This window comes from Crocodylus porosus, unplaced genomic scaffold, assembly GCF_001723895.1.
Source record: "Crocodylus porosus isolate Cpor-Errol unplaced genomic scaffold, CroPor_comp1, whole genome shotgun sequence".
Classification (NCBI taxonomy): domain Eukaryota; kingdom Metazoa; phylum Chordata; order Crocodylia; family Crocodylidae; genus Crocodylus; species Crocodylus porosus.
The window spans coordinates 10166672-10183205 of record NW_017728927.1 but is presented as its reverse complement, the minus strand read 5'-3'; the positions used below and the strand labels follow the sequence as shown (position 1 = coordinate 10183205).

At 48.7% G+C, this 16534-nt stretch overlaps 1 protein-coding gene and 1 long non-coding RNA gene across 5 annotated transcripts in view; one reads left to right on the top strand and one right to left on the bottom strand.

Moving 5' to 3' along the window:
• DHRS7B (dehydrogenase/reductase 7B) overlaps nt 1-821 on the bottom strand; it is a 17859-nt gene extending 17038 nt beyond the window's left edge. For 3 of the 4 annotated variants that reach the window (XM_019541972.1, XM_019541975.1, XM_019541977.1), the window contains exon 1: nt 774-790. Coding sequence is in view for 1 of the 4 variants with exons in the window: in XM_019541974.1 (XP_019397519.1) it covers nt 774-793 (20 nt within the window). In the remaining 3 variants the exon portion in view is untranslated. Of the gene's footprint in view, nt 1-773 lie in introns of all 4 variants that reach the window. The other variant, XM_019541974.1, reaches the window with a different exon arrangement.
• Nucleotides 822-6933: 6112 nt separating this feature from the next.
• On the top strand, nt 6934-12299 carry LOC109314683. Its single transcript, XR_002102337.1, has 3 exons — nt 6934-8043; nt 8137-9358; nt 9796-12299. It is a non-coding gene; the product is annotated as an uncharacterized LOC109314683 (long non-coding RNA).
• The last annotated feature ends 4235 nt before the right edge of the window (nt 12300-16534 follow it).

The following is a 16534-nucleotide window of genomic DNA, read 5'->3' as shown; positions in this document are numbered from 1 at the left end:
TTGGCACTCCCACCTGCCCATCGCCCAAGCAGGGAGTATGGCCTGTCAGGGGGTGCATGTGCACCCCCTATGTGTCACCACTGCCCAGCAGTGCCCCATGCCATGCCAGTCTCCCTGCCCGCCCCTGCAGGGCTGCAGCATTTACCAAGCCTCAAGTCCTGCCTCCAGACGGTTGTTGTTTGTCATCTGCAGTCAGCCACTCTGGATAGTGCAGGACATCCATCTAAGTAACGGTAGCACTAATACCTTTCTGCCACTTCCCTGCTCTCTGATATCAAATGATAACAACAAGAATATCATTTTTTTGCCTCTTCCCCCCACCATGATCTCGGACATCAGCCCGCATCAGGCTCACTACAGAGCAGCGGTTCCCCACGACAACCTGCAGGACACCGGAGAAGCTGCCAGGGGACCAGACCGGCCAGCTCCATTTCCATCTCCGGATACTCCCCATCCCCTTCTCCCAGCAACCTTGCCCCCAACTACAGGCGAGCAGGCAGCCAAGAGAAAAAAGGGACATCCCTCCTGCACCGCGGTTCTTTAGGCCCAAAGCCCCTCGCTGGGAGCAGCCCCCCATGTGGGACACCATTCCTGTGCTGGCCTCTGTGCGGAGGGGTCCAGACGGGGAAGGCCTCCCCCCACCGCCCGGCACCCTCCGGAGGCGCCCAGAACGAGGGCAGGGCCAACCCCCTCCCCGGCTACAGGCCCCGCTCGCAAGGCAGAGGAGGCCCCCAAGGCCCGGTGCGCGCGGGGAAGCCGGGCCCGGCCCGTACCTGCCCGCCGCTGTCAACATGGCCACACCCGGAAGCAGGCTGACCAATGAGCACGCTCCGCTCGTGACCTCCCCCCCCGGAGGCGGGCCCTACGAGAGCCCGGCCAATCACAGCACGCGTAGGAGCGGATGTTGCCGGAGGGGAAAAGCAGTCGCTGTTCCCCCCCCCCCCACTCGGTCCGTTGCTTAGGTCGTTCTCTCCGGAAACAAAGGGGCATCTCTCGGGTTCCGCGCTGGGAGGGGTAGGTTGTCTCTGAGGTGATGTCACAGGGGGTGTAAGTCACAGGCGTGACGTCCCTCAGGGCCTGAGTGTGGGCTCCTCCAGCCCCCAGTGAGCAACCAGCATCGTCCCTATGTACAGCGTAGTCCAAGGAAGGGGCAAGGCCGCCCCAGGTGCAGGGTGTTGCCCACAGAGCCGAGGGTGAAATGGGCAGGGCCGAGGAGAGAAGCCATGTGGGACTGTGGCAGCTGAGGTGCAGGCATCAGACCTTGAGGTAGCCCGAGGCACAGAGGGAAGCTGCTGTAAACGCTGATCTGGAAGGGACAGGCGAGGATGCCATGAGGTGGAAGGAGACTGGGCAAGATCGGAGGAGGTGGAAGGCCATAGTTACTACGGCCTGTGAGACCACGGAGGGAGAGGTGCCAGCCAGGCTTTGGGGCCCTTCCTCAGGCCTGGGAGAGAAGCAGATTTGGCCTGAGCTCAGCACCAGTCGGCACAGTCACTGCTGTTTGACCCTGCTGTGTTAAGGGCATCTCGTTTTATTTCAAACATGATGAGCTGGGCAGGAGCTAACCCGTTCTGCACAACTCAGCGTCTGTGCAGCTGGGCCCGACTGCCAGGGCATGACCCTGAGCCGAAATCCACAAAACAGTAGAGCCAGAAGTGTCAGAAATGTCCCCAGATCTCCAGCAAAGATGGTTTCTAGCAAGTTTTACTCAGCTGCCTACATCTCCAAATAACAGCTTCAGAGATGACCTGGGGCACTACCTGGGTCTCCAGCACCTAAAACCAGTTTCTGACAACAAAGCTTCTTGATCTAAGGAGACCAACCTGGACTAGAGACTTTGCATGGATTCTACCACTTTTTCTGTTGTAAAAGTCTTTTTCAAACCTTCCGCATCCATCTTTGTATCGAAAAGACAAGCATAATACTTGTGGGTTTCAGAAACGGGATGTATTTTGCTTGGTACAACAGAAACAGTTTACCTCAGCTACAAGGGAAGATGTTTTTGTCTCATAGGTTCATCTACAGTCATTATTGTAGGGTTTTTATTCCCAGTTTTAAAAGCTCACAACAGCAATGCCTAATATTGCTATCAAAAAATAAATAAAGAGTGGAGAGTGGTAGAGAGCATAGGACATTTTAAGATGGAAGGCTAGTAATTGAAATGTAACTTATTCTGGAGTGGCTCCTAGCTGTTAAAAGAATCGGAGTTATGTCAAGATGTGGTTAGGTGGTGCGGAAAAAGCCCTTTTCTGTCAAACAGGGTCTTTAATGACTGCAAGGCAGGATTCTGATTTTGCGTCCAGTTTGGAATTGACACATCCGGCCTCACATCGGTAGGCATTGGTTCTATAGTGACTTGGAAAAGAAGAGAACTGCTGCTTGAATTGCCAATTGCTGGGAGGGGGCTGCACAAATATCCTGACACTGTGACCAGAGGTAAATATTTTTCTTTTTTTTCTCCGTAAATAAAACAAATGCATAGAGTAAAAACAGAAAAATAAAAACTAAGGCATAGGATCTGGGACACAAAACAGCCTAGAGAAAGACTGCTAGTGTTTTTTCTCTACCCTTCATCACTGAACCCCTCCCACCACCCCACTGCAAGGAAGGCTGGACTTTCAAAGCACCACAAAACCAATTAAAAACATTAAACATTTTCATTCCTGGGTCAATGTTTTGGTTTTGCTTTTCTTACAAAGGCCAGAATTTAATTTAAATACATATAATTGCTAAAAGGACACCATTCCCATTTCAGGCACATCAAGCCTGTGGCTTTCCCATGGGGAGAGGCAGCTTACACAACTATCTTCTAGGCTTTGTTTCTGAAATTATATTTGTTACAATATATTTAGTTATTCTCCAGCCCTCTCCTATCTCTCACTTGCAGAGCTCAAAGGGATGGTCTGATGAGGGTAGTGAATGTAGAAGAGAATTACCATTTTAATAAGATTGATTTGGCTAAGGAGCAGTCAGCAGGGAGGCTGGAAGCTAAATGGGTGGGATTTAGCCTTGGCCAGCAATCTGGATTAGCCCTGATCTTTCCATTTCAAATCTAGATACAGAAGACTGGCTCTTCCTCAGCAATCAGGCTGAGCTGATTTCCTGTCATTCCTTTTGGCTGCTTCCAGGGTATGGTGCAGAGCTGTCAAACCATTCCATCCTCTAGTTCAGGTGGGTTGAAAGTAAATTAGTGGCCCTAAGGATTGTGAAATTCATCTGTTTGCAGTGGTCAAGATTCATTTGGAAATTTCTTCTTGCTTTGGCTTTGGTGTGAATGCTCCTTTACTCTGTGTGTATGTGCATGTGTATGTGCAACTGTGTGTGTGTGCATGTGTATGTGTACACATTGGGGATTGTGGGAATCATAGGTGGAATGTTCCTGTTAAACAGAAAGAAGCGGAACTTGGTCTGGCATCTCATTCAGGGCTAACAGAAGGGTTCCTCAGTATGCTCAAGCTGGTTCCTCGCAGAGCAGCCCTCGATGAGATGAGGCTGAGAATACAGGATTGTCTCTAGGGCTGCCACCTCCCGGCTGAGGCAGTTACAGTCCCAGGCTTGCTAATGGGCTGTGGAGCTTTCCAGCAATAGACCAGCACTGGAATCCAGGCCAGGCCAAGGTGATCATATGGCTGCACTGCAGGAAATTAATTTGGGGGGGGTCTCTGTGCAATCCCAAGGGGAAGGGGCTGTACATTGTGGTTAACCCCAGTGCCAAGGAGATGGGGACTCTGTCAGGGAGCAGGTATGTTACCTCGTGTTGGGTGAGACTCCCCTTTACATACTCAGCCTGTGACCTGACAGCAGCTTCCTGTCTCCACAGCTGCTGGGCTGGGACTTTTTCCAAAATTCTCTTAAAAATCCATTGCTGCATGTTGGAGTGAGATGCATAGGCAGAGCGGTTTGGGGACATCTGGGGCCCACATGAAAGGGTGTACTGCAGAGAAGGACTGGGCTGCTTCCTGGAGCTGGATGGAGTAGGGAAGGGGACTGCTGGTCATTGGCCGCTGTGGGGGAGCCCAGAACTGGAGTAACAAGAGTGGCAGAGTAGGTTTGAGGTATGTTGGCAGAGAGGAAAACCTTGTTGCTCAGTTTGCCTATCTTTGTTCCCTGAGTGGGAATCATTGATCCTTCACAATCAATAGCACCATATTGGACTTAGGTTTTAAAACAAATGTTAAATTGCAACATTTTTGGAAGCATTTCCCTCCCAAGTCTCCATTTCTCCTCTCTGGACCTGTGAGATCAAATGGGCCTATGAACTTCTGGTTTGCCTGAGTTGTACTGAGGCAAGTATATCATCTGCACAGACTGTTAGGACATGCTGGCGCCATACAGAGGCAACGCTGCTAATCGTAGGGGTGTATCCCTATGAACAACAGGGAGACAGAGACTCTTGGCCACAGCTGTTTGAAAGGTAGATTACATATGATGACTTTGTTCTCTTCCTGCCTACTGACCAAGCAGATGCACTGGTGATGTGGGTTTCACTTAGGGGTTGTCTGCCATTACTAAAGAAGTGAAACTCCAGAGGAAAGAAACTAAGATTGATCCTACAATGTATGGCCCTACTTATCTAATGAGACCTCCTGCTTTCCTGACTCAGTGATGGATACCTCTCTCCTCAAGATGAAAGAAAACAATGAGTAGCATAACAAGGATCGTATACGCATGAAATGGCAAACCAACTTTTCAGCAGAACAACCCCATTGTATCTCCTGGTAACAGCACTGGAAGCAATGCCTGTTACAGGCTCCGAAATACAGGGCTGGCAAAGATGCATCTCTAATCCATCTTTCCCACCAAGCCAAGGCAGGATTGGCAGCAGCCATTCTTACTCCAGGTCCGTTTCCAGAAGCTGGTGAGCATCTGTCTGAAAGTTAATTACTTCCAGTCTCCCATGGTAACTTGTATTACAGATGCCTGCCTACTTCCCTGAATTGGCAATAGTCACCACTGCACCACCGCCTCCCTTCTCTCCAGGTGCTTGGCAAAGTCAGTCTGGAACCCAGTAGCCCCTGGAGGCACCGTTGCCATCTGGATCTGCCTTATGGTGGCTTTTGCGGTAACGTTCCAAGGATTAAAGGCTGCATTTAGATGGTGTTTAGTTAGAGATGGAACCTCAGTGAAATACAGTAATACACAAGGCCATTGATTTCACTGAATCAGTTGTTCAGGGATGAACACTGAATCAGGCTAAACTCATCTCTGGTGGAATATACTGATACTGCGCTCCAGAGGTGTGGAGCCTTCAGCCCTTGTAACCAGGATTTCTATCTTGGGGAACACATGGCTGTAATTTGGCAGCAAGTCTTAGGTTCTTCTTTTAAAAGAACTCCCCAGGTAATTTTGATTATTGTGTTTTGGATCCTTAGACCCTCCAGAATCGTGAAGAGCTGGAATTCTTCTAGCCTTTCAGTGCTTCACTAGCAAACTTCTTCCCCCTATCCTGAGAGAAGGTGTCAATAAAAATAAAAGAGCAGTCCCATTTCTCTGTTTTTTGGAGCAAGGCACTAGTTGTAATCAGTCTGATGATGTCTAAACCATTGCAAGCATCACTGAGCCTTGAGAGACAGCCTTTTAACCTGACTCTCTGGCACAGTAATTTTGTGCTCTGCTTCTTCCAGTCTCTTAGTCATCTTTTTTTTTTCCTGTGTCCCTTTTAGCAGGAGCATAAGATATGGCTTCTGCCTTAATAAATGTCTTGGCAGCCTTCCCAAAGAGCATGAGACTGTTCCTATAAGCAGCTGTGGTCCAGCCCTGCCCAAAAGTCTTCCCCTGGGAAAGGGGTCTTGACTGAGTCTGGCCTGAAAGCTCCAGTGTTTGTGGTGCCTTAAGCTAAAAAATGTAAAACTTGAAAGGGCTGGGATGTGAGAAGAACATCTCTAATCACAGCCTCTGATGTAAGACAGAGGCTCTCCTCCCCTCTGCCTGCATAGCTTGGCCTTATGGGAATGAATGGATGAAAAAGGAATTCAGAAGCAGCTGGTGGGGGGAGAAAGATGGAATGAGAAGAATTCAGTCCATGGACCTGGTGGAACTGTCAGCCTCTGGATGCCTTCCTCATCTCCTCGCTCCTGCAGCCCTGCCCTGAGCAAAAGTGTGCATGGCGCCTCTCCAGGACAGTGGAGCCACCCAGGATGTCCTGAGACTGCTCCCAAGGGCCAGTCGGGTTTGGAACTAAGGCAGGATCTGCTTGATTCAGGAGCTGTGACTGAAGAACTCCCCTCCCCAGCTGCAGCCATTACAGATTTTCCTGCACAGCTTTTTTGTTAGGTCTGTTCCTCTGTGACTGTTATGAATTCTGCAGCTATGGACTGTGTCTCTGTCTTGTTCTCCTTTTAAAGTGATTGGTTTCTGAGCTACTCATTCCAGAATTATTTTATTAGTTTTTTGCAGCCCCTTTACTGGACAGTGGACAAGGGAAGGCAACAGGGCTTCTGCTGGGTTGTGTTCCTGCCATGTTCCCTTTCTGCAAACCCACATTCTGCTGCTGACTCCAAAGTCAAGGTCAGGGATGAGGTGTTTTTATTTCCTCTTGCACCTTTCAGCTGAGGATCTCCAAGCACTTGGTAAATATTTGAATTTAGCTGCTCAGCAGCCCCGAGAAGCAGTGCTATTGCCACCACAGGGAGGGAGAGACAGGCATGCAGAGAAGTCAAGGCCCACATTTCCCAAGCACTAAGACTAGGTGCTGCAATTGCCAAGGGTCCCACTTGGGGATGCTGTGTAGGATGCTGGGTCCACCTTAATAGGATGCTGCTCTTGTTGATTCAGCAATGTCACATGTAAGCAAACCAAACTGCATGCATTTCTGTGGCTCACTAACCCTCTGCGTTAGATTATGAAACCAACTATAGAGAAAGAGCTGTGCCTGGAAGGCATTGCACACCCCTCTGGAGCTATAGAAATACCATCCTTCCCACTTCTGTTATTGTCCTTGGCAGTCTCATCTCAGTGGAGGAGGTATTTAGAGAGTATTCTCTAGCAGGATCCTAAAGGGTTAAGAAACCCTCTTAAATCAAAAGAGAGAAAGAATGAGGTATTGTTCAGGACTCAGCATCTCTGGGGTTCTATTCCCGGATCTGCCTCACGCTTCCTGTGTGACCTTGGGCAGGTCACTCAGCCACTGTCTCTCTTCCTGAGTTTCCCCACTTCCTAAATGGAGCTGATGCCTAATCCCTTATTGTTTTTAAGGTGTTTTGTGCTTCTCCAGTAGAAGGTACTGGCATCTTACGGTATCGATAAAGATTTGTATTCACTTATTACGCATGTTTTTCTCATCTCTGAGAAGCTGCTGCGTTGGTATAGCTGTTGGGTTTTGCGGGGACTCAGCCGTGGTGTAAACCCTCTGAGAGACACTAGAAAGCCAGATTTCATTTGCTGTGTATGCAGCAACCTCACCAAGGGCAGGTTAAACTGCAGTGCCCTGCTTCTCCGCTTGATGGCACTTTTGATCAAAGATTTGAACTGCCGCAACTCCTTTCTGTTCAGCCTTTCCCGATTTCCCTTCCTCTTGTCTCTCTTCCTCCCCCTTTCCCTTCTCTGTTCTAACATGCCGGGAGGACACTTATTGATGCTAGATAGTGGACAGACATAATCTGATGCTGCTGTAAATTAGCAGCCACCCACGCCCACCAGCCAGCCTGCCTTTCAGTCTCAGGTTTTTTTGAAGCATGTATCAGTGGTGTTTGGCTGTGGTGGGGAATTGAATTCTTTCCGTGTTTCCTATTCCCACAAGGAAATGGCTTCAAAGAGCAAATCCCCACCCCCTTCTCTGCTGCTGAAGGACGTTTTGGGAAGTTAAAAAAAACGAAAAAGCCTCAGCCCTGACAGAACCACTTATTTAACAAGTCATCGTGTTTCCCTCCCAGAGCAGGAGACTGTAAAAGAGGGGGCTGGTCCTTTTATATCCATCTTTTGTATTCAGGCACTGATTACCTACCCAAGGTCATTGATGAGGCTCCTACATACCGCATCATTCGGAGCAGCCAGGCTCAGTCTGCTGCTTTGAATGAGCACGGATTTCAGTAAGGCTTCTGTCAGGTAAGGGGTGGGATGGGACAGACACTGCCATACAGAGCTCTGGAGATGGGCTGTCTAGAAACCGCCACAAAAACAGCATTCTCTTTTATGCAGGAATCTGGGGCTGAATGAAATCTCTGCCTGGCTGGCTGGCTGTACAGCGGGAGGCAGTGTGTGGGGTCGTGCCGTCATCCTTGGTGACAGCGATCTCCAACATATGCCAGGTCCCCTGCGCCACCGGGCCTGGGGTACTAGACACAGTATAGAACCACCTTGCCAGGCCCCATTCAAGACTGCTCCGAAGTTTCTCCTGTGACATGCAGGAGTGAAATTGCCTCCACACAGACAAGCTCATGCCACTCACCTGGTGCCTGCAGCTGCTGTCCCAGTGACCTGGTGTATTGCTGATCCACCTGTGCTGCAAACCTGCTGTGTACCCGTGGCAATGGTGCTGCATTTGTCCACAGCTGCGGGACCTGAGCGCCTTACAAGCATGAACAAGCACATCTGTGTGCCCTGGGACTCACTGATTCATAGAGTTTGAGGTCAGGAGGGATGACGCCCATGTCACCAATATGCTACTGGCATGGAGCTGGTGACAGTGATGACCAGCCCACACTGCTGCGAAGCACCAAGCTCACATGCAGCATGCTGTTTATGACTGTGACACCATGCTTACACTGAAGCCTTGCCGGATGACGCATAGAACTTCCCCTAGGCTCAGAGAGCACTTTCCTCCCTCCCTGACTTCGCATGGCATCAGCTGGATGCAGCTGAGGACTAAGTATTGCATCTACATCATGTGGGGACTCTGAAAAGGGAGCCCAGAGTTGCAGCATCTGAATTTTGGAGAGCAGCAAGTTTCCTTGCTTTCTTCCTTGGGGTTCAGAGATCAAGCCAAACTGCATTCTGCCTAAGAGTGACTTATTTTTTAGCCCTGGCTCATACAGATTTTATGAAACAGGATTTTCTGTTTCTCCTCCCCGTGGTATTTACCAGATTGCTCCAAATTACATGGTGGTGAACATGAAAGCCACATACCTGTGGAGGAGAGAATGAGTAGTTCTCAGTTTTCAGTCTGGCTCTCTTTCTCTCCCTACCCCTTCCCCACCTCTCCCTGCCTTGTGGAGCCAGCTGCTCCGAGAATAGTTCAGGAATGAAATGTCACAGTTTGAAGCTGGTGAGTCATACTCTTCTACCAAAATACAATCTTGCAGCATGTCTCCTGATGGGGACAGCAAGACTTTTCAAAATGCGAGCTTCCTAATGGAGGCCAGGGGTTCTGAATAAACCCTGTGTGCTGTGTCCTGGCTGTTTGTTGCATGATGATCATAAGGTACTTTTCCAACTTTAATTATCTAGTTAACATGCCCATCACAATCAGACCAGGTGCCTTAGCCAAAAGAGCTGCATTGTTTCTGTCTGACAATGCACCTACAGTAAGTCTCTTAATTAAGTCTCCCTGCACTGCTGTGAGGTATGTAATTACAGTGAAACCTGCCTTAAGCAACAACTCAAGGGACCAACAAAAATAATTTCCTTACCAGAGCAGGGAGAAGCAGGATTTTACTAGGTGCATTTTGGGGTACTTTGGAGCAAGGTAGTAAAACAAGAAGGGGGCCTAATTAAGGTGGTTCCTTCCCCAGGTTTCCCTGTGGTAGATTAACATCCTCATGCTATATACTGGTATGATATTATTAATACTACTCTCATAATCATGGCTTAGTATAATAGTACTAATTATACTAATTAACACTGTTCTCTTTTCAAAAGGCTCCCTAGGATCTTCATCTTCTACTAGAGACTGCCAAAGGATTGCCACTTAAAGCCAATGGGACTAATGTGTTTCTGTGATGTGGACCATTGTCCATCAGAGATCGGTGAATGGAGGACCTTCCCTCCCCGCCCACATTCATATTATATGAGAACCATCAAAGAGCTTTCACGTGGCACCAAGGCTTAGTCAAAATTGGGCCACGTCAGGCATTGTTTGATGAGGTTTTTGTCTCAGTGAGACCTGAGGATTGTGGTGCAGTATCAAGCTCTCTGCACTGGCATATTTTTGAACTATTAAAATGATTTTATAGAGAGTGCAGTAAAGTTTAATGAGTTTATAGAGCTTGGGCTAGGACTCCACCTATTCTGTAGCCACTGAGTTTGCCACAGAATTCAGCCCTTGTTGCAGATTTCTGCTCCAGAATCTCCTTTTGTTGAAAAAGTATCTCGCCCGCCTCATGGTAAAGATGGCCAAGAAAGGTGACAGGAGCACAATGAGTGCAGTGCTGTATGCTCTTGGCCAACTCAGGTGGGAAATAGCATGTCTGAGAGGTTTAAACTGCCTTCCTTGTCCCTGTGGGTTATTACTTCTGAAACAGAAAGGGAACAAATTAATGCTTATGTGGTTAACACTTTCACTGTTGTTCCATTCAACTAGACGCCTCTGCTGAGAGCTTGCCCTCCAAACTGGCTCACACTCCTTTCCCAGTGCTGAAAGCCTCAAACATCTTCTAATCCAATTCCAGCCTCCCCACTCAATCCTGAGGTGCCATTAGCCATTGTCAGTACAACAGTGACATGTTGAAAAGTGACCATGCAGGGACTGCCTGGAATAAAGTCAATGGACTTAAAAATAAATAACACGGGAGCTCCTGCGCTGACTGTATTGCTCCCTTAAATACTGAATCCAGGATGCAGTTGACGTTTTAAATACATCTGAAGCTATGGTAGAATTTCACAGATTTCCACCAGAAGCCAAGAATTTTGCCACTGGATTTACAGCACACCTGTGCACTCAGTGATTCCTCAGAACCTGAAATCTCCAGCTGGGAATCAGGCTTCCAGACTCTCTCGTACCTCTGCAAACTGTGGCTTCAATAGGCAAGGTTCCACCTCATCCAAGCTAGGATTTCTGCTCCATTCCAAAGGTCACTGGTTCTATCCATTTGTTCTGTGATTGGAAAAAGATGACAAAGTTTATTAACCAAGATGATTTTGGACATTTATTAGCAAGACATTGTCAGGCAACAATGGCAGCACAGACAGAGAAGCTAGTCCCAATCCCGTAGTATTTCCTGCAGGGCTCCCTCCAGCTCACGGCTCTTCTCTGCTGATCCTCTCGTATTGTTTTTGATAATGAATAGCAGCTGATTGTTGCATTGTCTAATAAGTGATTCATTTACATTAAGCATCGCTTCAAAGTAGGATTTGATTTGTTTTTTTCAAAGTCACTTCAGTTGTTTAGTTGTAGAGATTCCATTTTTTGTAACCGCATTGTTTGAATGGTTTCTTGGTTGCTTCTACAAACAGCCAAATTCCCCTGATGTAACTTCCTGAGCAGCCTCTGGTGTCACAGAAGTGGAATCAGGATCCAAATTTTCAAAAGAGGCATCTATCAGTGGTCTTGAGTGGCCAGTTTGAGACCTCTGCCCTGAACTCCCTGTCAGTTCTGCTGTCCCTGTAAGTCCACGTGAGGGCAGGCATAGAGCTTCAGCAAGTGGGAATGGCCAGAGCTTCATTGGCATCCCGTTGATCTGCCCCACCATCTCTGAAAGGGAGACACCTCATATTGTAGCTTCTGAAAATCTGGCCCCAAATATTCAAATTCCTGAACTTTAATTTTGGCTCTGCCTCTGACTTCAGGCACAACTCATGGACCCTCTGCCCTGATCTTGCTTTCTCTGTAAAATTAGCGTCAGACAAGCAGCCTCACAAGAGTGTTGGCAGGTAACATCTCTGCTGCCCTTTGAAGTTGAGGAGTTCAAGATATCCATGTATATTAAGTACGAAGTCTTATTTTCATTATGCGTTGCAGGCCTTTATATTATCAGTGCCAATTGCCCTCTCTTCTCTAGTTGCTGCCACTCCTAGGTGACATGGTTTTACAGCTTAACACCAGGTCCTGGTATGATTTCACGCACTTCAAAGAGGACTGATGTTTTTGAATATAGATACTGTTGGCCTGTCCAGTCTTGAGGACTGACATCCTTTAACATCACCACATTTAAGCATTAACTGGGGTGATGGAGCTTCTTTTAATGTTTTCTTAATTTAGCATGGTGTGTAAGGATTTCCCCTGTAAACCAGCATGGTTAGCTTGTAATTCCTGGTGTGTTCTGCAGAGGCCTAATAGGAATTCAGACTCAGTGGTGGATGTAACGTGCTTTGGTGAAAGTGGACAGCACTGTGATTCACTGTAAGAAACTAGGTGGGTGAGAACCACCTAAGCAGGGATGCTCAGCCTTGTACTATATGATTCCTAACATTCAAAAAATGCTGTCTTGTTACTGATGGATGGAGACTGCCATGCCACTGAAGCAGCCAGGATCACAGATGGGGTTCTTCCCCTGTGGTTCTGGCCAAAGAGCGGCAAAGGCCTTTGGGGGACACTGCTCGTGGAATCAGAAGGTCCCAGAAGGCCCCTGTTCTCTGACAAGCTGCAAGAATTGGCTGTGTGAACTGATTGGGTGAAGTCCAGGAGTGGGAGTCTGAATTGGGAAGAGACAGCTGGGAGGTGATAGCTTGAATACCAGATACTCCACTAACGTGAATAGCAGGTAAATGCGTACTATCCTTAACAGTATGGCAAAACCTACTTCCCAATGTGTTGCCTTTTGGATATGTTGTAACAGACTCTGGTTATCTACTGGTTGAGTGCAGAAACCACCTGATTGCATTACATCTTTCAGCCCTTTGCCTGCTGCGTATCTTTGTACCCCATCTAACTGGGCCCAAAACAGTGTAAGGGAAGCAGCTGTCAAAGGGCTGCTATTAGAAGCCTTGAAAAATGACAGAAGCGCAAGTCAGCTTCATGGCTGCTGATCCCAGAGCCCTAGTCATGCTGGAAACAAGGCTTGTTAAGCACATGGGGCTGTCAGTGCTGGGCACTTAATGAGCATGGTTTACCTAAACTCTAGGCAAGTGCCTGCTCCAGGTATGTCTAGAGCCTTCCCAGCCTTGAGGCTGTGGGCTTTAAGGGGGTTCCCTGTGAAGGAGGTAGGGAGGAAAGTGAGAACACTGATTGGAAAATGTAGTGGCGTGAGAGCAAAGGGGTTTGCTGGGACAGGATGAGGGACTGGTATTAGGACAGCATCTGCATGGAGTACCTTTATTAAGACAGATCCAGCAGGCAGGAATTGCTAATAGGGCAGGGTGCATGCGCAAAGAACATGCTCAAGGAAGGGAACAGGAGTCCGAGCAAAGGGCACAGAGCAAAAGGAAAGGCCAAGAAAGCCAAAGGAAGGGGGATTGGCAGAGGAACTCCTGTAAAAGCTGGGGGCAGCACTCAGTTCCCAATTCTTCTGGAGCCTGGGAAGCCACCTGGCCTGATGTTTGGTTCAGGGGATAGATTTCAAATCATTCTGCACAGTCAGATCCCCGTGGCCCCATGTGGAGTCTCATAGGTTTCAGTGAGACTCAGTGTGGACCTTTGGGTCTGCTTCTGCAAAATAGTTGTCAGGATCAGGGCCTAGGACAGTACCCAGATCAGTCCTGGTGAGAGGCAAAGGAAAGGTACTGTTAGTACCAAGCCATCCATATGCTATGGCCTGGGTTTTGAGGCCACAGAATGGGGGTCTTCAGGCCCTCCCACCCTCCAACTAGTGCTGGGGCTCCAAGTATTGCCAAGAACAAAGAATTGGGGGTTGTTTTTACCAAACTTGCTATGTCAGAGCTGGCCAGCGAGAGAAAGGAAATGAGCCCCTCCTACACCCTCTCAGGACCTGTCTGCCATCAACTGGTGAGCTGAAAGGAAGGAAAGTGACCACAGTCCCTGGCTGGGGCAGTGGCCCCAAATGCGACAGGCCCAGCCCTGAAGTGCTTTGCTGCACCACAAAGCTTCTGTGGGTGCCCTTAGGATTACTGACCCCTTAGGATCGTTTGAGTTATTTAGCCTCTGTGCAGGCCACATGGCAATTTAGCAGCCACAAAGAACCCCCTGCCAGCCCTTCCAATAAAACCACAAAGCCTTGAGCTGCCAGTGAGGCCCCTCCTGCCTTCCTCATTTGCCCTAGAGTCTCACCCCCCTGCCCTCCCAGGAGCCCACAGCACTGTGCTCAGTTGCAGGCAGTGAAATCAGCAGCACATTAGCAGCTTGGTAATGGCCTTGTGTGGTGGAACCAGCTTCCTTCATTAATCCAGAAAATGAGGGTTGTTTTTGTACATGTGAAAAGCTCATTATTTAAATACTGGGAATTAAGGCTCATCAGATTCCAGAGGCTGATTCTGGTTGTGTTTCCCTGGGGTGGGGGCACAGGCCAGCTTTGCACAGGTGTGCAATATGATACGGAGCTGCTCAGGGCCCAGAGAAGCAGGCCACATGCACACCCGCTACTATCACACTCTCCCCAGGCAGGAGAGGTATTTTGCTGTCTTGAGCATCCCTCCCTTCCACTGCACTTGTTTGCCTGTATGCTGATTGAGTGTCACTATGGCTTTGCCTTTGCTGCCAAAAACTACAAGGCAAGTCCCTGTCTGCAAAGAACCTCACTCAGCTACTTCAGAGCAAAACAGTGCATCATGCTGACTAGGATATGACAATGGAAGAATTCATACACCTCCATTATGCCTCTGTAAAAATAAGACCATTGCTTTTTTTGCATGGAAACATAATGTCAGGTAGCTGTGTGGTGCTTGATGCGTTGCCTTGGATTGCTGCAGTCAGAGAAGGCATTGGGTTGGAGAGTTGTTGGCTCATAACCTAACAAAAGAGACTTCCACTGGCCTGGAAAATATAAGGTGCACTGGACTATGGTGCTTCCCAGGAGGTGCTGGAAGAGCACAGCCTGTGCCAGGTTCACACTTACAAGTAGGTTTTATGGGATAATGATTTCCAGGGGAGATGGGTGCTTTTGGCAGTCTCTGGGAAAGGGGATCCACTGATGTCTTTGCCAACAGCTGCCTCCTACACAGACAAATACCAGCACTGTTTGTGACAGTGGAAGGCCCCCCTCTTCAAGACAAGCAGACTGCTAAGAACCAGGCTTTTGAATTCTTCCATCAAGTTAGCCACAAACCCTGGATCACCGTCAGGATCTAATGAGGTGAACCACACAGTATGTGCAGTGGAAGCTGCCTGATGGAGTATTATCTTGAGGGTAATGTCTTTATTAATACCAAGGATGAAGTTTTGGCCTTGTTTCAGCCCATGGCAAAATTCACACTGAGTTCAACTAGGGACTGGATTTCACCCTGTAACAGCAGGAAGGAGGCCCTGATGACTGGTACTGGGGCTTGTGCAGGTATGCGGGACTGTGCCCAGTGGTCACCATGTTAATATTTTTTAAATCAACTCCTTGGCCCTTTTGTACTTGGACAGAACCAGGTGGAAACCTCCAATATGAATCCAGTGGCCCTCAAGCACTCTGCTGATGGATCAGCAGGCAGACAAAACTCGTTAATTTACAGAAGAGGCTACAGCTGGGACTAGTAAAAGCTTACTGAGCTCAGCAGCAGGTGAACAGTCTGGCATGGAGCTAACAAAACAGCTGCACCAAGGCCCCCATCCTCTGAGCTGCTGAGTGTCTTCAGAATACCAGGTGAAGGACAGTTGCTGAGGGTTGAAAGGTTCAGCCCCTTCCAGGATCAGGCAGCAGGTTTGCTCTGATTGGATCAGTTCTGGGCGCCACACTTCAGGAGGGAAGTGGACAACATGGAGAGGGTCCAGAGGAGGCCACTCGCATGATCGGGGGGGCAACAGGGCAGACCCTATGAGGAGAGGCTATGGGACCTGAACCTGTTCAGCCTCTACAAGAGAAGCCTGAGGGGGATCTAGTGGCCTGTTACAAACTAGTCAGGGGGGACCAGCAGGCATTGGGGAAGTCCCTGTTCCCCCGAGCACTGCCAGGAGTGACCAGGAATAACAGTCACAAGCTGGCAGAGGGCAGATTCAGGCTAGATATCAGGAGGCGCTACTTCACAGTCAGGGCGGCTAGGATCTGGAACCAACTTCCAAGAGAAGTGGTGCTGGCTCCTACCCTGGGGGTCTTTAAGAGGAGGTGAGATGAACATCTTGCTGGGGTCATTTGACCCCAGTACTCTTTCCTGCCATGGCAGGGGGTCGGACTTGATGATCTGCTCAGGTCCCTTCCGACCCGACCAACTGTGAAACTATGGATCTATCTTTGGCATTCCTAACACACCTGTCACTTGGTATCTCAGTACCAGTGTCTGGCATAATATCCCAAAGGCTCTGGGTTGAGTTATGAGATGTTTACTACGGAGTAGACTAATGATCTCTGCAGTAAACATCTCATGTCTACACATGCAGCCCTATTAGGCCACAGGAAACTAATTAGCTCTGCAGCAAGGTAGTACTTGTAAGTACAAGTATTATCCCACTGTGCAGTTTTTTTACCCCCCAGTACTGCGTATGTAGACACTGATGCGGCTGGCTGGGGTGTGCCTCCTAGCTCTCCCCACACTGGAGCACCCTCATGCCTGAGCCACCCAGTTACAGATCTGAAAAGCTGTGATTTGTTCTGTTGTTCGTAGCCCTTCCAGTTGGAAAGAGGGAGCA